A 22,295-nucleotide genomic window follows, 5' to 3' on the forward strand; every position below is an offset into this window, starting at 1 on the left:
GGCCAAAATGTACGACCCTCTCCCATTCTGGGAGAGCTACATGTGGATTTCGAACCGTGGCTTGAGACGATGGTAAATACAGTCATTCCAAAGTTATATACATGTTCAGTAAAATATACACTACAGGTGTTTTGGAAACCGGGGCATCGGCGCAAACCACGGCCAAAATGTAAAATCTTCTTGCATTCTGTGAAAGCTTTTGGCGAACTCTGAACCGTGGCTTGAAACGATGAACCCGGAGGAAAAAATCTCAATTTCAGCTTACATAATTATTCTTTAGTGTTATCTTGTACATACATAAAAAAAATTGAATGGTAATTTCCTTTCCTATGTCGATACAATATATCCTGAGTGGTGAGCCTGAGATAAAAGATACCATATAGTCTGACACAACTGTTTCATACTTGGATATTTTACTCGAAAAAGACGTTAATGGTAATCTAACAACCAAGCCCTACGATAAACGTGATGACCTTAACTTTTCTATTGTCAACTTCCCTTAAGCTACTTATGCAGCAATATACCTTCATCACCTGCATACGGACTTTATATACTAGTATCTCAGTTGATTCAATATGCAAGAGCATGCTGTACATATGAACAATTTCTAAAACGGAGGTAAATTATTGACATACAAGTTGACGAAACAAGAATATCATCTGTCTCATTTAAAGTCATCATTTCGTAAGGGGTCGATACAATGACTTTGTCAGCAAATATACAATTTATCATTGAGTCAAATGCTGACTGACGTTTTTCATACTAATTGTTAGTTCATTATTTATACCCTGAATTGACGACGGATTTTCCCGTTATGTTTCTGTTATTTCCCGATCATGACAAGGAGCACACGGCGGGGGACCGGTTGGCAGGGCATGGCACCTGATCCCACGTCTGATGTTTTGGAGGTCCATGTTTGCCCTGCCCCTGTTTTGTATTGTTTTAAGGACTTTGATATTGAATACTGTTCGTTATCTCCATATCCTTCATTTATACATTTGTTTTTAACAGAAAATATTTAACTTATACAAATTAAATACAGTATGAATTAATATAAATGATTTCGGACTTCATGAAATTTAAAAATCTTTACAACTTCATCGTCGCAAACCATGGTCAAAATGTACGATCCTCTCCCATTCTGGAGAGAGCTATAATTATATGCGGACTCTGGACCGAGGCTTGAGACGATGTTACAACTTTTCTGAAGCAGATCTTCATCACGTGACAATTGACACGTCACAATAGTAATTATGACGTCAGTAAACTTAAGTTTATTGACAACGAATGTCGGAGTAGTGTTATTGTTTAATCAAAGAAAAAAACTGTGCTTTGAAGAACAATGAATACCCAAAATCAGGTGAGTACAATTTTAAACAAATTAATTTTTTGAACATTTGTGCATAGGGTATTAGTTATAGTTATATTTTTCTACAATCATTACTTTTGATAAAAATGTTCTGATGTTAGCATTAATGCTCATTATATTAAAAAGTCCACTCATAACTTGACAAATCATGCAATCTAAGTATTAAATTGATTTGAAAAGATTACAGAAACAGGGGTTTGTTGTCATATCTCAATGGTATTTCATGTTAACATTTACCGAAAATTGATGCTTTTAATAAAATTGCATAAAATATTCTACTTTCCTCAAAATGTTTTTATAACGTCATAATAGCAACTGTGACGTCATTGAAAACATTGTCAAAGGACATCTCATAAAATCCTTATAGTTTTATCAGAGTTTAAAAAAGACCAATAATTGTTTGCTAAATAGGAATTGACTGATGAAATCTATAATTTATAAGCAGGAGACATGCATTGGAAAATTTGAAAATATATATATATTTTATTTGTCAGTATATTACTCACATATATGCAATTTAAGTCTTCGCTAATAGTATTCTGTACATTTTTTTCAATGTAGAAAATATTCATATAACCAAAAATAGTTCAAGTTGTGGGTTTTGCCTGCAATGCTAGGGAACAAATATTATTAATATACTGAAACCATTCAGATTATACAGTAGATGTTCATTAAAATAATGAAATGGTTCCAACGACTTTTTAAATACTGTAATCCATGTCTTAACTTTATAGAACGAGATATTGGATTTCGGAGAAGACCCTGTGACTACTGTGGTAGGTGTACATGTATTTAACTTTACAGAACAAAATTTAATGTAGTTTTGATTCCACGCGGTACACTAGGTACAATTGTCAATGTAATATAAATTTTAATTTCCAGGAAGCCAAATTAGCAATATTATCATTTGGATATAACTGGGCAGATATGGTGGAACTCGGTGCCAGACAACTCACCGACAGACAGGTCACCGACAAAAGTGAAATTCGCCGAATGGACAATTCACCGACAATAGTGTCGGCGAGTAGAAATTCATATAAAATAATTGTTAGATGTTGTGTTAAGTATTCAGATATAATAAACATAATCAAAGATATATATAAAAACGTTTTTCTTTGTCTTTTTTGTATATCCATCATAATGATTGTTGGTCTTACGCATATGTATAGATTGCTTCTCGTGAATCCGAGCAAGGTCATACGTCGGCAATATTGGGTGAGGTTTTTGATTTAATAAAAAAAATTTGAAATGAATAAAAACGTTTTTCACATACATAAATTTCTCTTAATATTTTTTAAATTTTGTTTTATAATGATACACACGTCTTTCGGTGACATGTCGTATCGGCGAGTTTTACAGTGTCGGTGAAAAAAGTGTCGGCGAGTTGTCGTTCGGTGAGTTGTCTTTCGGTCACCTGTCATAGACCCGGTGGAACTAGAAGAGAGATCAAAGGTACATTTGTACACATCATCAATTAACATATTTTGTATACATGTATGTTTGATTAATTTGTATTTTTTTATTTTCGTCACAATTTAACAATTATGACACAGGTTCTGTTAAAAAAAAAGATCATGTGCATGTTAAGTTTATATCTTGAAATGCAAAAATCTTTGTAATCTCTTTCACTCTCCATTTTCACGAAATCATAAAAAAAAATTCCGTGAATTTCAGGGTAATGGAGATGTCCCTGGGCCTCAGGAACAGTTAAGTCAGACAAACCTCCTGGGTAAACTGTTGAAGCTGCGGAATCTTCTACAGCAGAATTGGACAATTCTAAGGTAGAAAAATTGCAAATAAAAACTTTAATAACAATATTCATATTAATGATTTTATAATTTTTATTCTATCATAAAAATTATCATCATAGAAAGCATTCGATGTCTTAATTTGTTGTTAAATTTACCTGCATTTCCTTTAAAGGAAGAAAGCAAAAGTTTTTGTGACCCAAAGTCAAACGGAACTCCCGAATATAAGGACGTAACAGAGACAAACCTCGATCCAACAAGAAGAGATTCTGACTTGCCGAAACTGGAAGAAAAAGATGCCAGTAATCTGAATGATGAAACCAACAGTGCATCCCCTGAGAAAACGGACGAGGCGTACCGAATTGACAATTCTGTGATACAGGGTATGAAAAGACCGGTGCATGTCTTTGATGCTGAATCTGGAATAGTAGTTGGCGAGATCCATGCTCAGTACATTCCACGGGTATCTAACGAAGATAAATCACTGTTGATAGGCACTTCTGCAACACAAGCAAGCAGGACAGAATGTGGAACCACAATGCCCAACGTTTCACAGGTTAGACAATATTGAGTTTGATTGGAATCTTTGGTAAAAGATGTAAATGATTTATTAGGATAAAATATGTCCACTGATCCAATTTCGTCTAATTACAGAGCTCAGATCATCAAACCACCTTGATGGATGGGAAAACTGCTTCATGCAGTACCCAAGTTGAGCAAAATGGTACATGCTGCACCAAAAATCGCACAGTGTAAGGATCTTATGTTTAAATACAAAAAGTTTGAGATGTCGCATATTTTCCATTTCATATAATTCAATAGCTTTTGAGCATTCCCCGTGTTGAAATGAACACATATGCATTTATTACAGAAAAATCCGTGGACTGGAAACAATTGACACAGAGATTTCTATTCTCTCAACAGAGGTAAGAAAATGAAGATGTTATAGATAACAAGCAAAGGGTGGATGGCAATTTCTTTCTTTTTTCCTTTATATTAATAGATTTATACAACTAAAGACGAATTAAAAGCTAAAACAACAACAACAAATAATTTATATAGATAAATAAATGAAACAAACAACAAAAAAGTCTTCTAAAAATAGTATATATGATTTTGTTAAATGATATTTTAACAAGGATTATTTTTCTTTTTTACAGATACTTGAGCCTCAAGTCCAAGAATCAAAGTCGGAAAGAGAGGTAGAAAACGAGTATTTTACCAAACACCCTCTGATGCGACTGTTCCTCTGTGGAGCTTGTTGTTCCTCAGTGAGTACAAGTTCCTGAGTATTTAAGAGGGCTTGGTGGTTGTGGCAATTTTTAGGCTAATTTGATCTCATGTAGAAAAGCTCCTTAAAATTTAAATCATTTGTGCTAAAATAACTTATCTGTAAATGAATATTGCATTTGAAATACTTAATTTTTTTTCAGAAAAAAAGAAAAATCAAGAAAACTGAGAAACGGGGACTGATGCAGAGAATGAGGAGGATTTTCCACAGGAATAATTGAATCAATCTGACTTTTGTAATATCCCAAAATGAAAAAGCTAATCTGTGATATATTTATTAGAGCTAATTAAATTATTACATATTATTTTCACCTGTATTTTGTTGTTTATTAGTTGGTGCAGTTTACATGATTAAGGCAAGCAGGCACAGAACTTAAACGTTTTCCATTAAATGTATCATGAGACGTGGTTAAATTTAAATGAAAACAGAATTCATAATTCAGAGGCGCACCAAGGTCAAGTATTTTTATACATCTATTATTCTGTATTTCGCATGAAATACTCTTAAAAAGGCAATATCGACGCAAAATAATTTTCTAGAATTTAAACTGGACCTTAGATCCACTCAAAATTTCATGGTACATTTTGGAAGACTTCAAAGAAATTTATACTTTTTGGAACATTTAATGCGTATTGTCCAACGTACACAGAACTCAGAAACTTTTATAGACAAAAATAGCAAATTTCTATACTGTCTAAGATTTCTGTGCAGACGAACGTAGAAAGGAATTTAATTTTGAGCCGGTAATATCCTTACAAGTTTATATGGAAATTCCATTTTCCTGATACATGTGATTTTTATGCCAAATATTATTTGATTAACATGTGAAATTGTATTATATAATTTATACTTCCCGCTTGAAAAGTGGGAGGGTATATATATATATATATATATATATATATATAAAAAGCACTAAAAAACCAACAACACTGTATATCCTAAATGTCGGATCTACCAAGTAGATACAAGGTCACGGATGGAAATTTATATAAAGCACTAAAAATCACGAAATGAACAATAAAAATTGTCAAATTTCACGACGCCCTGTCCCTTCCTCAGGACAAAGAAAAAAGTTAACTTTTTTCTTTGTTGAGGAAGAAATCCCGAAAAGACAATTTTTAGCGTATAATGATATTTTTAGCTTTATATATATATATATATATATATATATATATATATATATATATATATATATATATATATATATATATATATATATCACGGGACATAAATATTGGAAAGTCTGTCTATTTGGCTTTGGGGTACCCATCTCTTATCCGCAACTCCTCTCATACCACTGAAAGAAATGTGATGTTACACAGAATCATCATATTATTTACCTCCTGTTTTACTTTTGATCGGACACATATTTTAGGTTTTCCAGGACAAAACATTGACACTGCCATTTTTGTATAATATTAAAGGGTACCCATCTCTTATCCACAACTCCTCAATATATATCAACATTCATTTAGCAGGTTAGAATATACCTTGCTGGATACTGTTGACTAAAATTCGAAGGAAGAAGGATCAAATACACACTACCATCTCAATATTTATTGGAAAGTTTTCAGAGAAATGATTACAGATAAGCAGAATTTTAAACATGTCTATATAATTATATATTGTTCAAAATATTTTAGATATACAAAATATTTTTAAAAAGAGAGAGATCAGTTTGTTGTACATGAGGTAATCATGTTATGTTAACTGATATTAATTGAGATAACATTTTCTGTGTAATCAAAACTCTAAAACATTAAATTGGAATTGAGAATTTATTTGTACACCATATAGTCTGTGTTGATTAAGCTGATGCACCATTTATATGGAATTATTTCTTTGATGCCTTTCTAAATTCACCTATCGAAATGATAAAAAAGAAGATATATATATTTTACATTCTAGTCATGAGTATTTTTTACTTTGCAGAAAAGGAAGTATTAATAAAAATAACATTTATTATTTTGCAAATAAAGGTAAAAATGTCATTAAAAAATTCAGAATTTGTTGCCATTTTAAGCATACATATTAATGTAACATTTTACGAATAGTTATAGTACCCTATTAAAATACATGTACGTAAATTCTTCACCATTTTGGATCCATGCCGATCTGTTTCACAACTTCATCAACGATTTGATAAATAGCTTGGCTGTCAGCAAATGTCACTTCACTGCATTCAAATCTTCCTAAATTTAGAGTGGTTATAAATATTAAAATATTCGGAAAATGGTCGGTTACCAAAAGAAAAAAAATGAAAGTAACTTTTTCCATTAAAAATTAAAATATTTTATTTAGATTTGATGAAATTTGATTATTTGTATCGTTACTGAAATTAGACTTGTTGAATTGTAGATATACATGATTGTATAGACAAATTTTACATTAAGAATAATTCCAAGAATTAGATTTAGATCAAATAATCTTAATACACATTGCAAAATATAAGTTATAAACAAGTATGTAGATAACCTGCTTCTATAGACCGTTTGATGCAGTCTGCCTCAAATCTCAGGCCCCCACTAAAGGGGAAATTATACGGTACTGGACCATTCGATATCTCATTGCTAATTTTACCAGATGGTAGAGAGGCTTCCAAAGGACACCAGAAATTTGCACCAATCTATATTTTGCCATTCAAAATCAAAAAATATAAATACTGATTCGTTATGTTCATTTATGTGCAATTCATAGAAGCTTCATGAAGCATTTCTATCAATGTACCAATATACTAGTATTAAAAAGAAAATTATATTTTCTTGTCATTTCTACAAAGATAGCATAACCAACATTATATATAATTTCATAATTTTACGATACTGACTGTATTCTGTTGCACAAACCTCTACAGTTCCTTTGGTACCATATATTGTGGCTGTATTGTTCTTCCCTGCTTGAAACAATGTACTGTAAACTAACACAGCTCTTCCTCCATTCTTGTACGTTAATGTAATGCATCCATCCATATCCACTCCTGCAAAACAATTAAGATTTTTTTTAAATACATTTTTACATTTACTTTTCAATGATAAAAAAAATACAATAAAATTTTGTAGAATACGAGGATATTTGTGTGATTATTATTCGTGTATTTTATACTTTATGCACCAATAACCCTTGTGAGTTTTTCATTAATCCAGGAAATACAAGACCAACCTTTATCTGAAAGTGTTGCATCAGCTGTAATTTTTTCTGGTGTTTGATTGTTAAAAATCATGGTGGCCAACTGGATAGTATAAACTCCAATGTCAAATAACCCGCTCCCCCCTAATTCTGGATCTGTGATACGATGTACTTGGCTGAGTGGAATACAAATCTGAGCTTGAACATGCATAATATCTCCCAAATTTCCAGACCGCAATTCTTCTTTAATTCTGCGATAAATTGGAAAACATCTTGTCCAAACTGCCTGCAAGAAAATGAGAAAAAAAAAATATCATATTTCTTTGAATTAATGATCTCGAAATAATATAGTGGTTTGGAAAAAAATCATTTAAATTGCATGATCTTGCAGATTTGATTTACGTTAATACATGGACTTGAAATAAGAGAGATTTGTGTTCAAAAATTGTTTTAGTCGTGGTTTTTTCGGAAAGGAAATTGGCTACATTGAGATTTTCTGACCTAGTTCTTATGTACCTCCATGAAGAACTTTTTGCATTCTTTGGCCACTTCCTGGACTTCCACAATCTGAGCCAGATTTGCCGCTACTGGTTTCTCACAGAGAACATTTTTGCCTGCTCTTAGCATCTCCTTGGATAGTGCAACATGGAAAATGTGTATTACACCAATGTACACAATGTCTAAAAAATAACAACATATTAAATGTGTGAACAGCTTGACGAAGTATACATGAATACCCAATGTTTAAATGTACTTCTACATTATAGGTGATGAATTTCAATAAATGATATGTGCATTTACATTGTATACAGCCTTCATTGAACATTTTCATGATTGCACCGACTGAATGTGGTACTAGATTACACTTTCATAGAATAACAACCTGTTTATTTTTAAGTTTTTAACTTATTATTTCACAATCAAGAATAATAACTTTATACAAATCTTTGCCATTAATATGCAAAATAATATTAGTGTACATGTATATCAAATAGTGAACACATAATATTTTATCCAGACTTCGAAGCGTAGAGATAAAATTTAACTAAAACAAGCAAATTCAAAGAATTGTGGTCCTCCGCTTTCGGTGTCTTTGTGGGTGAGATGTTATTTTTATGACAACACCCTATCATATGTCAATAATTTAGAAATTATATATCATTGAAGTTGATTTTTTTTAAATAAGGTCAATCGTGAAGGTCAAGGGTAAGATATCATAGCATGCTCGGAATTATCTTGTCACAGGTAATGCACATGTCAAATATGAAAGCCCTATCTCTTCTCAATATAAAAGGAACAAGATGTGTTCGTGAAACACTGATGACCCCGTATGGCTACATATTGAAGATTACACTTTTCTTAAATGCAAATGAAATATATTATTACCCAAAGTAGGGTTTTTCTCACAAGAAATACGATTGTGAAATATGAAAGTCCTAGTATCTACCATTCAAAAGTTGTGGCCAAGGTCAAAGTTTTTGAAAAGAAGGTCAAACTCTAAAGTGAAAGGGTCTGAGTTGTTGGTTTCTTAAAAAAGGTCTTGTCACAAGTAATACATATGTGAACAATGAAAACCCTAACCCTAACCGTTCAAAAGTTATGGCCAAGGTTAAAGATTTTTAAAAGTAGGTCAACTCCAAAGTCAAGGTCAAAGGGTTAAAGTTCTTGGTATCCAATTAAAGGTCATCTCACAAGGATTAAATATGTGAAGTATAAAAGCCCTAGCCCTTACCATTCAAAAGTTTTGGTCAAGGTTAACGTTTTTTCATAAGTACATAAATCTCCAAGGTCAAGGTCAAAAGGTCAAAGTTATTGGTATCCATAAAAGGTCTTGCTACAAAGACTACATATGTGAAATATGAAAGTCCTAGTATCTACCATTCAAAAGTTATGGCCAAAGTAAAAGTTTGGAATTTTTGTGTAAAAGTGGGTCAAACTCCAAGGTCAAGGTCAAAAGGTCAAATTCGGTGGTACCCAAAGAAAGGTCTTGTCACAAGGAATACACATGTGAAAAAATATGAAAGTCATAGCTCCACTAAATCAAAAGTTATGGGCAAGGTTAAAGTTTTTGTGACGGACGGACAGACGGAAAGACGGACAGACAAAAAATGAGATTTAATGTCCCCTCGCTTTCGCGAAAGCTGGGGGACAATTATGTGCGGCATGGTATATATATTGTAAAGTGTTCGAAAAGTTTCTTGGAAAGTCACGTGATTATATAGGGTATAAATAGGAAGTACATGCGGTAGCACTGTACTCGAAGCTCACTCGCTAGCATTTAGGGATTAGTATCCCTAACTGTGATGCAAAGAATTTAGGCTATACAGTTGTATTAAGGAATAATACAAGTATTTTTTGGTTTCATGGTGTGATCAATCGATTGGCTTGCGTGATAATTTGCATAAACGCCGAAGGTTTGAACATTCAGTTCACTTTACTGACAATTTATTTCCATGTCGGCATACAGTCATTTTAAAATCTTATACATGTACGTTATCCTTCGGCGATAATGTACATTAAAGAAAATGTTTACTTTCGACTCAAACCGTTTTAATCTAGTGTGAAAATTTTTATTTTCGTGTTGGTTTATTTTCTTGAATTTTCGATGTATGAAGAGACCATGAATACATATGTGCCACGAAATGTAAAATATCATATACATAATTACTCAATAATTCCTTACGTACAAAATCAAATCCTCACAAGCCCATAGCTTTTCTCCAACCACGAAAATTTGATTTTACAGTACATGTATGTGAAACAATTAAGCGATTTATCTCGGTGAACAGCAAGAAACCATGATTTGTCTCGCCTTCGACTTCACAAGTCAGCTTTTCAATGACATAGTAATCACACTAAAGTCTTACCTACATCAGGGTCATTGGCAACCTCCTCATAAGAGCCATATGCTTTCTTTATTCCAAATTTGTCTGCAAAAAGCTGAGCTCTTTTGAGTGATCTTGCCCCAATGCAAACTACCTAAAACAATCCATGAAACTTTAATAAAAGATCTAACTTTAGAAGTGTAAAGGAGTATAAACTATATATATTAACTTTATCATTGCAATGCTTTTCATTACATTATAAAAAATAATTTAAAAAGGAGAATCAAAGAACAAGGTACGATTCAATATGGATCTTGTCCTGTGTTTTCTTAAAAAATGAACTTGACGTAAATTTCAAACTCATGCTGCCTGTATCTTTGAAATTCCTTGCATAAAGATAATACCAATCTTTTTCTATCATGAGCTTCTCAATGATAACTGTGACATCACAAACTTGTGCATTTTTTAAATATTTTCTTAAAAAGTTGCAGAAGACAACAATTTTCAATGTAATATTTTCTTTCAAATAATATTGTCTACAGGCATCGCCCACAAAGATTTTTAGATATGTGATTTTTCAAAGAATTTTACACAACATATCCAAAAATTAAAGTGGGCGACAAATGTGGACAGTTTTCACGAAAGGAAAATAACCCTTGAAATGAGTCATTTTGAGACTATTTCTTTGAAATGGAGAAATGCATCAAATTGGTGACGTCATATTTTCAGAATGGTACTCCTTCATGCCATATTCTTTTCTGATTTATTTCAACCATATACTTAACTTATCTTTAAGCTAGTTTCAAAACTTTTTGAAAAAAATAAATTTTAATGGCACAATAAAGTTTTAAAACCCTACCTTCGTCTTACAGGCTATAACCCTGAATATTTATGCCTTAAAATTATCATAACATGAAATTTTAATACTGAAAGAGTTTTTTTTTTTTTAAATATTTTCATTTTTCACATCTTTTTTAAAAGCACAGTCATTTAATTCATACTTAGTTTTTATGCCAGGCATATGCTGTTATTGTCATACCTCATGGACATTACTCGGGAGAGCCAAAAGTGCTGAAACAAAGTCGTTAGAGATGGTTCCTGCTCCACAAATTCCCCAACGAAGAGCCATGCCGAGAACGTTAATGTCAGAATAATAACCTTAAAAGACAAAACTAATCTGGTTTAGTTTGAACACGTGTTAACTGCTCTTCATCCAATGTTTTTGATCAAAATGTTTTAGAGAAGTATGAAAAAATAAAACAGACTAATATTTCATAACCATTTCAAATTTTTCATCTTATGGTTTAAATTTATGATACTTTCACTTTCTGTTCTCTTCTGTTTTTAGTCATATGTTTGTTGTTTTTGTATGTCTGTTGTTCTTTCTTTGTTGGTGTTGTGGTATTTTTCTGTATTTATTTCACATTTTTATCATGTGCCATGTCTTCAATATGTAGTAGAGTACTAAAGTAACCTGTGTTACAATAACTAGACGTTACAACATAGTTTATAAATGTACACCATTATTAAACCAAGATTATTATAATTATACCAGTACTGCTGTTTTGCTAAATACGTATTGACATTCCAGATTGTTGCATGTCCAATTTCATGCTTAGTTAATTTTAAGGTTAAAAAACACACATAAGATTTAGCAAACGATTTAATTTGTCTCCATATTAAAAATTAGTTATTCTTCTGCATGGTATGTATTTCGAAGCTAATGTACCGGTATAACGTTGATATAAGGCTAGCCGCAGATCTGTAGCGTTATGGTTTTATATCTTGTCTTTGACCATAACGCTGCAGATCCCGTAATGCAAAAAAAGTGCAATTTACGGCGCAATATTTTTTGCGCACTTTTGGGGAGATTTTCTCCACTTTCTAGCATCGGTCAATTACCTACCTTTCACCCCCTAATTCAAGTACATTACTTAACTAAATCTTTTTATTTTATCCATCTCCCAACCCTTTATAGTCGTCTCTACAAGTGATAAACTCGCTTGATTAAAATTATTTGTTAGTTTGCTGAAAATTCGCTTCAAGCGAGTTTATTGCCTGTAGAAACAACTATAAATGGTTGTGAGTTTGATAAAATATACATATTGGCTACAGAATGTGTCTAGAATTAGGGAGTGAAAGGTAGTTGATGGATCAATGCTAGAAAGTGGGGAAATTCCCCCCAAAAGTGCGCAAAAAATACTGCGCCGTAAATTGTACCTTTTTTGCATTACGAGATCTGTAGCGTTATGGTCAAAGACAAAATATAAAACCATAACGCTACAGATCTGCAGCTTGAGTAAAAAAAAATGCTTACCACCACAATTTCGTAAAACTTATAATTGGGGGTTTCCCAAGTGTTATTTTACATTAAAGTCATCATTTCGTATGTTCTATATGGTCCACGTGCCTCAGAACCAGGGGGATAGACATTATATAGGCATATACCTTTTTCGTTGGTTTAGTCCCCCCCCCCTTTCAATTAGCCACCCCACTTTCAAATTGCTTCCGACGCTTTTGTGGTCGATACAGTGACCTTGTCAGCAAATACAATTTATCATGGAAGTCAAATGCTGACTGACGTTTTTCATACTAATTGTAAGTCCATTATTTATACACTGAATTGATGACGGATTTTCCCGTTATTTCCCGATCGTGACAAGGAGCACACGGCGGGTGTTTCTCTCAGGGGATGCTCACTCCTCCATGGCACCTGATCCCACCTCTGATGTTTTGGACGTCCCTGCTTGCTCTGCTCCTATTTTGTATTGTTTTATGGACTTTGAGATTGAATACTGTTCGTTTTCTCCTTATGTTTCATTAATAAACATTCATTGTTTTAAGATTCTTCTTTTAGATTTTACACAAAGCCAACTTTTATGAGTCTAACGTGGGTACTTACACATAACATGTACAATGTATTTAGAATACGATATATACAAATGTATACCTCATTTCTATTTTTTCAACAGAATTGGTTATGGCTGCAATTTATATCACGAGACCCATGATTTCAAAATTATCACTTTTTTTTTACAAAACAGACGCCAAATATTACAAATATGAATAATAGTAGTCTTGCTAATCAATCATGGTTGTTTTTTTTAACTCAAAAATATCCATAGTAGTTCTGTTGAGACTTATATTTATACATGTATGAACGAATACAATATAATCGGACAAAACACAGATTGCATCAAATGAATACAAAAAAACCTGCAATTTATAAATACAAATTACATGATCATTTAACATTCCTATTTTAAACCGATTTACTTTATAAGTGTATAAAAAGCACTGTTACACAAAATAAAAAAAATCAAGCACTAGTATATATTACAGAAATAAACCAAAAAAAAAAGTTTACCTTTTGTCTAGTACTCTAACGCATGCAGCTGTTTTTACTGTGCAAGAGTTCGCACACGAAGTGAGTATTTTTTATCTGTTATTGTCGTCTTTACAATGTGACCTTTATCATACCAGTGGTGCAGCAAAATATATGATGTTTGCTCATAAGAGTCACGTTTTCATGCATAATATCACAAACAATACTTCAATTAAATGTTTTCGTTAATCTTCTTCATTATCATAGAGCCTTGTTTACTCATCTGGAAAATGTCACACATACCGGTATCACACGTTGGATTCCGCTTTGTTTATGTTGCTCTACAACCAGAAGTCTCTGAGTGCACTGTAACTCTACTGCTTTATGCATAAAACATGGGCACACATAAAAGAAAAACTATGGGAACACAAAAAATATTATCATCAATATAATTCCTATCATAGTTTATTTCTCTTGGCAATTTTGATTAAAGTTAGAATGATTATGAAAGAGATAAATATTTTTGATAAAATTTTAAAGAAAATTCTATCTCGACTCGACGAGTAAAAAAGATAATTATGACGATATTGTTCGTCGCTTCTTATATGAATGGCGCGCCAAATTCACAAAAATGAGCTTAACCTAGTTTCACAATTGATAAACTAGGTTTATCGACTGTAAACTATAGTTTACAAACCGTAAACTATAGTTAACGATTCGTTAATTATAGTTTTCATCTGTAAAACTATATTTAACGGTTGTTAACTATAGTTTACGAATGCTAATCTAAGTTTATCTGTCTGTAATAAAACGTTAACAATAGATTTTGTTGATAAACATAGATTCACGTCTGTAAACTATAATTTACGATCGTTAACTATAGTTAAGAGTTGTAAACCATAGTTTACAAATCGTGAAACTGTATTTATCAGATAAGCTATGTTTTGCGATCGCAAATGATTTTGAACGCAGTACATGTATGATTCTCCTTTTTGCACCTGTGATATAAGTCTGCGGACATTAATTTCTCTTTTCATTTTGGCTTTTCAAGGAATTTCTAATTTCTAACATGTTCTTTTTCTTCTCATCCCCGTTTTTTTTCCCTCATAATTCTTTCCTCCAGAGTTAAAATTGAATGCTTATTTCAAGTGTTTTACGAATTACAACCTTTATGTATAAAATGTTACATAGCTTGAGAAGGGTGCATATATGCGACAAAGGCAACAATTTTTCATCCCACAATTTACATGACTCTCTTTTTTGATTTAATTCTCTATTGCTTAATTGAACTATTCTGATTCTCCCAGAGGCAGGGTTAGGGCTTATAATAAGGTGAACTTTTACTCAAATTACACTGATGGCCCAACGGTAAACCAATGAACACTATCCATTCAAAACGTTATGCGGAAAATCTTTGGTTAATAGGGTAGAACCATGCAGCAAGTAAAAGTTACTTGTATGTTTATTATTAAGAGAATGCATCAAAAATTTAATACATATATATGCAACGAAAAAATATGACTTATCGGCCGGTAATGCATAAAACAACGAGGAGTCGTGATGCAAGTGCATTTGGGTGGGGAGGAGGGTATCATTGTCTGAAAAGTACAAAAATTATAAAAATATAGACAAATGATATTCAGCAGGGATTTCAAGCTGACATATTAAGTTCCTTGCATATTGTTCTACAAGCGTTTAAAATGAAACGCGCAAACAAATGATCAAATCTGAACTTGGAATTTTCCATTAAGTTATCGCCCTTAAAATTTTGAATTACATTCATTTTTTACAAAATTTAACAATTCTGATAAATCTCATTTAAAATAGAAATATCAAGAATAAACATTTTATAATTTCGTTAATAATAACAGTGAGAATTTTCTCTACATTTTGGACTGAGTATTTTTCCATTATTTTTATTGTAGAAAACTTTGAAATATCTATGAATTAAGCATATATATAACTTATTTCACACGTCACACACTAAAAAGCAAATTGAACAAAAAAAAATAAAGAAAGAGAGGCGAGAGAGATGGGAAAGAGTGGTAAGTGAGTTGGGAGAGAGATACTGTGTGTGGGGAGAGACAGGGGTGAGAGAGAGAGAGTGGGGAGGGAGGGAGAGAGAGAGTGGGGAGGGGGAGAGAGACTGGAGGGGGGAGAAAGCGAGTGGAGAGAGAGTTTGTGTGGAAAGAGAGAGAATGTGTGTGTGGAGAGAGAGAGTTGGAGAGAGTGGAGGGGGAGAGAGAGTGGAGGGAGAGGGGAGAGAGATAGGAGAGGGGAGAGAGAGAGTGAGTGGGGAAGGGGAGAGCAAAAGAGGGGGAGAGAGAGTGAGTGGGGAAGGGAGAGAGAGAGAGGGGAGTGGGTGAGAGAGACATAATGTGTAAAAATAGTGGGCTTCATATTATTTGGAAGCTTTGGCACAAATGAGTATGCCCTAATTCATGAATACCTCTAAGAATTCATTTATGAATAGAATATACAGCATAAACATGTGTAGAGCTAATTCATGATTATGCCAACAACTCCTTACCCACTGATTGCGCTAATATGCCAAATCATGTACATGTACGAGGGGCGTTCAATAAATAATGTCATTGGGGCTCCGAAAGAAACAATAAACGCTTTTCTATGACTTTGTCTTAATGATCTAACTAAAATATTCTCTTTCAATTAAAACGCATATCCGTAACATTTTCATTCAATTTCTAATTGTTTTTCGAATACATTTTTGAGTATGACCCTTCGTATACTGGAATACGGCAGATCCTATGATTTGCTGTACTTGTTTTTTTTCTTTCTGAGAGATGTTATTCTATGTTTAGGAAATGGAATAAGTCAAAGATTGAAAGATCTGGCAAATTTTGTTGTTGTGACAAAACATTAACTTCCTGTTTATCCCCAAAACTCCTTTACTCTGCATGGCCTGTAGGTTTGGACGCCATCATGAAGACACTTAATGTAAATTCCTCATTCTGTTTCCTTTCTCTCATAAACATTTCTTTTCTTTTTTTTTTTTTTTTGCAAAAAAAATGGTTTTCTAGACTCCTCCATAAATTGAACTTCCTCCCAGAATATGAATTTGAGCAACAAGACCGCTAATATTTAAGAAAATAGCATATAAAACGGTTTTATTCTCATGCAATTCTTTGCTTTTCTTAGGCCTTTGTAGTTTTGTCAAGTGCATCTTATTGAAAATTTGTTTTGTGGGCTTAAAACAAAATGGATTCAAGTTTCATTATCTGTTACAATTTCATACAAACGTGGATAAGTAATTTTTTTTATTTTTTGAAATAATTGTTTGGATATTCCTACACGCTGTCGTTTTCACTCGTTTTCAAAATATAGGGTGGCCTTTGAGTATTAAACTTTTTTACTATAAAATATTTATTTAAATCAGTATGAACTATCCCCAAAATGATTTTTTTCAATTTTGCTATGTGTCTTAAATTCAATAAAACATAATCAGTGATAGTTTGTTGAAATTTTGCAAATTTACATCGGTAGTTATAAGTCATTGTTGCCAAGGACGGCACCCATTTTTGATGCCCATTATATAATTTTTGTTTATTGAAATCCACTTGTTCACCTGTCTATAAAACAGGCATTTGTTGCTGTAAATTTCACATATTTCAGTTAATATATTTTTGGGATATTAACAAGTTTTACAGCTGCTTTAATGAAGCGTTTAATTTTACTCTAATTTACTGATTCTTGATCATTCATTTTTAATGCAAGTCTCGAATAGCCCTTGTTTTCCAGCTTCCCACGATGAAATAATACGATGAAAAGTGGTCACACAAACTGTTATCAATTCATTAGAGATTCAATAATGAGAGAAAGTCAAGCTTTATGTCATATGACTACTATGTTGTATGTCATCGAGCTAATGACATTATTTATTGAACGCCCCTCGTACATGTACATGTACAGTATTTGCCTTTTTCTGTAGAAATCATAAACCATTTAAATTTACGTCACATCAAACATATGATGTCATGGTTTATGAAAATATACAGTGCTTTGAAGTCTGCAGATATCCCCTTATTTAAGAACATGATTACATGTATATATTTCTCCATCAATGTTTAATTTTAGGGGCAAATATTCGTCATTACCAAATATAGTCCTTTCATTCAGTGGTATAGGAGGAGCTGCTGATAAGCGACTGGTACCCCAAAGTGTAACAGACAGATGGACAGATGAACATCCCACTTTTCAAGTGGGGGGTATAAAAAATAAAGGGATTGTGATTTACTTACACACACTGTTTAGTGTAATATTCAACGAGCATCATAATATTTAGCCATGTTATGTTTTCATTTAATGGAGATAAAATATGTTGTATTCTCCTTTAAATTAATCCATTCATTACTTTCAAATGAAAATACAATTAACAATACCCTATTTATGCCCCTGCCCCCTGTAATTGAAGAGTCAGAGATAAATGTTTTTGTCCTGTCCATCCATCTGTCAATCTGTCTTTCTATCTGTCTGTCTGTCTGTTAGGTTAATTACTGTATACAGGGTTATTTTCGCCCTTTCACACTTAGAAAATATTTTGCCCTGTTTTGAATTCACCCTATTACAATTCTTTTTAAGAAATCATTATGTTTTTTTAAATAATTCACCTCCTTTTAAACTGCCCTCCTGTCAGTAGGGCAAAATGGGGCGAAAATAAAACGGGAGTGAAAATTTCTCTGTATACAGTATCAGTTTTTCTATTCATCTGCAAAATCTTTAATGTTGTCCATAATGTTTGGCTTGATTGGAGCTATGGCTATTGTGGAATATACTCCAAATAATCAAAAGTTATGTGCAATGTTAAAGTTTTATTGTGGAAAAACAGACAGACAGAAAGACAGATGGAAGAAAAAGGGCAAAACTTATATACATGTAACACCGATTCTTTGATTATGGGAACATAATAACATAGTTCATGAGGTTGGTTTAAATAAATGTAGATTGAATTTCAAATTTCATTTGTAAAATTAACTTGGCTCTTAGTGTCTTCCTAAACTGGTATCTAAGCAATTATTCACCTCTTATATTGCCCTGCTTATGAAACCAGTTCTCAAGAACCACATGATAATAAACATGCAGGTATTCGAATCAAAACCTTGTAATTCTGAACAATAATTCATAATACATGTGAATACAAGTAGAAATGATTTCTGTCTAATTCGTTTTTTTCAAACAAAGGTTATCATATTTATTAATATAAAGTATAGAATAACCTTTTCATTTGGGAGAGTGGGGGTGGGGTGGGAATATATTCTTCCATTGATGCAATACCGGTGTAGCATAATATTTTGATACCGCGATATATTGAACCCGGGTTCGAAATATCGCATAATATTTTGAACCCGGGTTCACTTTTTTGCTGCGATATATTGAAACCCCTTATAAAATATTGAACCCCTACCTTTTTCATTTAAGAGGGAGGGGGTTCAATATATTATGGCCATAATATACTGAGTCCCCGTGCCCATTTAATTTTACAGGGAGGGGGGTTCAAAATATTATGGCCATAAATATTGAGTCCCCCTGTACTTTTAATTTAAGAGGAAGGGGGTTCAAAATATTATGGCCATAAAATATTGAGTCCCCCTGCCCTTTAAATTTAAGAGGGAGGGGGTACAAAATATTATGGCCATAAAATATTGAGTCCCCCTGTACTTTTAATTTAAGAGGGAGGGGGTTCAAAATATTATGGCCATAAAATATTGAGTCCCCCTGCCCTTTAAATTTAAGAGGGAGGGGGTTCAAAATATTTTGGCCATAAAATATTGAGTCCCCCTATACTTTTAATTTAAGAGGAAGGGGGTTCAAAATATTATGGCCATAAAATATTGAGTCCCCCTACCCTTTAAATTTAAGAGGGAGGGGGTTCAAAATATTATGGCCATAAAATATTGAGTCCCCAGTCAATTAATATTTACAAGGAGAGGGGTTCAAAATATTATGGCCATAAAATATTGAGTCCCCCTGCCCTTTTAATTCAAGAGAAAGAGGGGTTCAAAATATTATGGCCATAAAATATCGAGTCCCCTACCAAGTTAAATTTACAGGAGGGGGTTCAAAATATTATGGCCATATACTATTGAGTCCCCCTGTCCGTTTTAATTTTAGAGGGAGGGGGGTTCAAAATATTATGGCCATAAAATATTGAGTCCCCCTGCCCTTTTGATTTAAGAGGGAGGGGGTTCAAAATATTATGGCCATAAAATATTGAACCCCCCTGTCCTTTTTAATTTTACAGGGAGGGGGGTTCAAAATATTATGGCCATAAAATATTGAGTCCCCCTGCCCATTTAATTTTACAGGGAGGGGGTTCAAAATATTATGGCCATAAAATATTGAGTCCCCCTGCTTATTTAATTTTACAGGGAGGGGGGTTCAAAATATTATGGCCATAAAATATCGAGTCCCCCTGCTTATTTAATTTTTCAGGGAGGGGGGTTCAAAATATTATGGCCATAAAATATTGAGTCGCCCTGCCCTTTTAATTCAAGAGGAAGAGGGGTTCAAAATATTATGGCCATAAAATATTGAGTCCCCCTGTCCATTTTAATTTTAGAGGGAGGGGGGTTCAAAATATTATGGTCATAAAATATTGAGTCCCCCCTGCCCTTTTGATTTAAGAGGGAGGGGGTTCAAAATATTATGGCCATTAAATATTAAACCCCCCTGTCCTTTTTAATTTTACAGGGAGGGGGGTTCAAAATATTATGGCCATAAAATATTGAGTCCCCCTGCCCTTTTAATTCAAGAGGAAGACGGGTTCAAAATATTATGGCCATAAAATATTGAACCACCCTGTCCTTTTTAATTTTAGAGGGAGGGGGTTAAAAATATTATGGCCATAAAATATTGATCCCCCCCTGCCCTTTTGATTTAAGAGGGAGGGGGGTTCAAAATATTATGGCCAAAAAATATTGAGTCCCCTTACCCTTTTTATTCAAGAAGGAGGGGGGTTCAAAATATTATGGCCATAAAATATTGAGTCCCCCTGCCCTTTTAATTCAAGAGGAAGAGGGGTTCCAAATATTATGGCCATATAATCGAGTCCCCTACCCATTTAAATTTACAGGGAGGGGGGTTCAAAATATTATGGCCATAAAATATCGAGTCCCCCTGTCCATTTAATTTATGAGGGAGGGGGTTCAAAATATTATGGCCATAAAAAATTGAGTCCCCCTGCCCTTTTAATTGATGAGGGAGGGGGTTCAAAATATTATGGCCATAAAATATTGAACCCCCCTGTTCTTTTAAGTTAAGAGGGAAGGGGGTTCAAAATATTATGGCCATAAAATATTGAACCCCCTGCCCTTTTGATTTAAGAGGGGGGAGTTCAAAATATTATGGCCATAAAATATTGAACCCCCTGTCCTTTTTAATTTTAGAGGAGGGGGTTCAAAATATTATGGCCATAAAATATTGAACCCCCCTGTCCATTTAATTTATGAGGGAAGGGGTTCAATATATTATGGCCATAAAATGTCGTCCCCCTGCCCTTTTAATTTATCAAAAAGGGGGTTCAATATATTATGGACATTAGATATCGAGTCCCCCTGCCCTTTTAATATAGGGGAGGGGGTTCAAAATATTATGGCCATAAAATATTGAGTCCCCCTGTCCTTTTAATTTATGAGGGAGGGGGGTTCAAAATATTATGGCCATAATATATTGAGTCCCCCTGCCCATTAAATTTTACAGGGAGGGGGTTCAAAATATTATGGTCATAAAATATTGAGTCCCCCTACCCTTTTAATTCAAGAAGGAGGGGGGTTCAAAATATTATGGCCATAAAATATTGAATCCCCCTACCCTTTTAATTCAAGAAGGAGGGGGTTCAAAATAATATGGCCATAAAATATCGAGTTCCCTGACCTTTTTATGTTTTAGAAAGAGTGAAGAGAAGGGCATTAAGATAATATGATCATAAAATATTGATGACTTTATTGTACGTGTGTGTGTCTTTGTTTCATGTTGAGTATGATAATTTTACATCATAATGATTGCTTCATATTGGATTTCTGTTACATTTTTGAGTGGTGGGATTTTAAATATAATGTCTGTAAAAAAATATTGACCACACCTCTTACATTATATTTTTCATTTGTGTAAAATATCATTGCTGTAAAATATTGACCAATCCTTTTACATTTAATTTTTTCAATTGAGGTAGGTGGTTCAAGATTGATGTACCTCAGCGAATGAAAAGAGTGGTTCAAAATAATATTGTTGGTAAATATTGCACCACAATTAGAATTCCATAGGTTTTCATTTCTGTTTAATGTTTCTCTCTCCCTTTATAAAACACCAAATATTCCAGTTATACTCTATGGGATGAACTTTTGAATCTCACAGTATTTTAATAGTCTGATAAATAGTGGATATGTGTGGCTGATAACTGTTCAGCTTTTTATTTCTTTCAATTTAACCATTCTTAAACATAACATGAATAATAGAAGACAAAGTCCGTTTCATTATAATAAATTAATTTATAGCATCTCATTTAGATAAGTCATAACAAAAACTGGTAACATTTAACAAATAAATAGAAACACTTAAATAGAAATACAAACATTAAAAAATAATTTTTCTCTTA

General features: G+C 33.0%; 2 protein-coding genes across 4 annotated transcripts in view; one reads left to right on the forward strand and one right to left on the reverse strand.

The window, feature by feature from the left end:
• Positions 1 to 1,279: 1,279 nt before the first annotated feature.
• Positions 1,280 to 4,685, forward strand: LOC134249098 (uncharacterized). The gene is made up of 10 exons (XM_062731456.1): positions 1,280 to 1,360; positions 2,104 to 2,145; positions 2,252 to 2,309; positions 2,808 to 2,821; positions 3,044 to 3,150; positions 3,293 to 3,673; positions 3,772 to 3,869; positions 3,989 to 4,043; positions 4,278 to 4,388; positions 4,551 to 4,685. Exons 6-10 carry the CDS (start codon positions 3,503 to 3,505, stop codon positions 4,626 to 4,628), a joined length of 513 nt encoding a protein of 170 aa, XP_062587440.1. The 5' UTR covers positions 1,280 to 1,360; positions 2,104 to 2,145; positions 2,252 to 2,309; positions 2,808 to 2,821; positions 3,044 to 3,150; positions 3,293 to 3,502; the 3' UTR covers positions 4,629 to 4,685.
• A 1,487-nt stretch (positions 4,686 to 6,172) lies between these two features.
• The window catches only part of LOC134249147 (trans-1,2-dihydrobenzene-1,2-diol dehydrogenase-like), a 30,010-nt gene continuing 13,887 nt past the window's right edge, over positions 6,173 to 22,295 (reverse strand). Inside the window, exons 1-9 of one of the 3 annotated variants that reach the window (XM_062731504.1) lie at positions 13,727 to 13,876; positions 11,399 to 11,517; positions 10,402 to 10,513; positions 8,051 to 8,214; positions 7,568 to 7,820; positions 7,255 to 7,385; positions 6,884 to 7,034; positions 6,504 to 6,600; positions 6,173 to 6,271 (exon numbers count right to left, since the gene is read on the reverse strand). In XM_062731504.1, the coding sequence (XP_062587488.1) occupies positions 6,268 to 6,271; positions 6,504 to 6,600; positions 6,884 to 7,034; positions 7,255 to 7,385; positions 7,568 to 7,820; positions 8,051 to 8,214; positions 10,402 to 10,513; positions 11,399 to 11,488 (1,002 nt within the window). In that variant the 5' untranslated portion in view covers positions 11,489 to 11,517; positions 13,727 to 13,876 and the 3' untranslated portion in view covers positions 6,173 to 6,267. Of the gene's footprint in view, positions 6,272 to 6,499; positions 6,601 to 6,883; positions 7,035 to 7,254; positions 7,386 to 7,567; positions 7,821 to 8,050; positions 8,215 to 10,401; positions 10,514 to 11,398; positions 11,518 to 13,726; positions 13,877 to 22,295 lie in introns of those variants that run through there. The other 2 variants (XM_062731520.1, XM_062731512.1) reach the window with 2 other exon arrangements.

The sequence above is a fragment of the Saccostrea cucullata genome, unplaced genomic scaffold (genome assembly GCF_032062105.1).
Source record: "Saccostrea cucullata isolate Sc308-1 unplaced genomic scaffold, CSIRO_AGI_Scuc_v1 ctg1280, whole genome shotgun sequence".
Taxonomy (NCBI): domain Eukaryota; kingdom Metazoa; phylum Mollusca; class Bivalvia; order Ostreida; family Ostreidae; genus Saccostrea; species Saccostrea cuccullata.

Bases quoted from the DNA above. Each gene is read 5' to 3' on its own strand.
- LOC134249098 (XM_062731456.1), top strand. From the start codon at position 3,503: ATGAAAAGACCGGTGCATGTCTTTGATGCTGAATCTGGAATAGTAGTT. The intron at 3,674-3,771 runs GTTAGACAATAT...GTCTAATTACAG, and splicing joins CAATGCCCAACGTTTCACAG to AGCTCAGATCATCAAACCAC. The intron at 4,044-4,277 runs GTAAGAAAATGA...TCTTTTTTACAG, and splicing joins TTTCTATTCTCTCAACAGAG to ATACTTGAGCCTCAAGTCCA.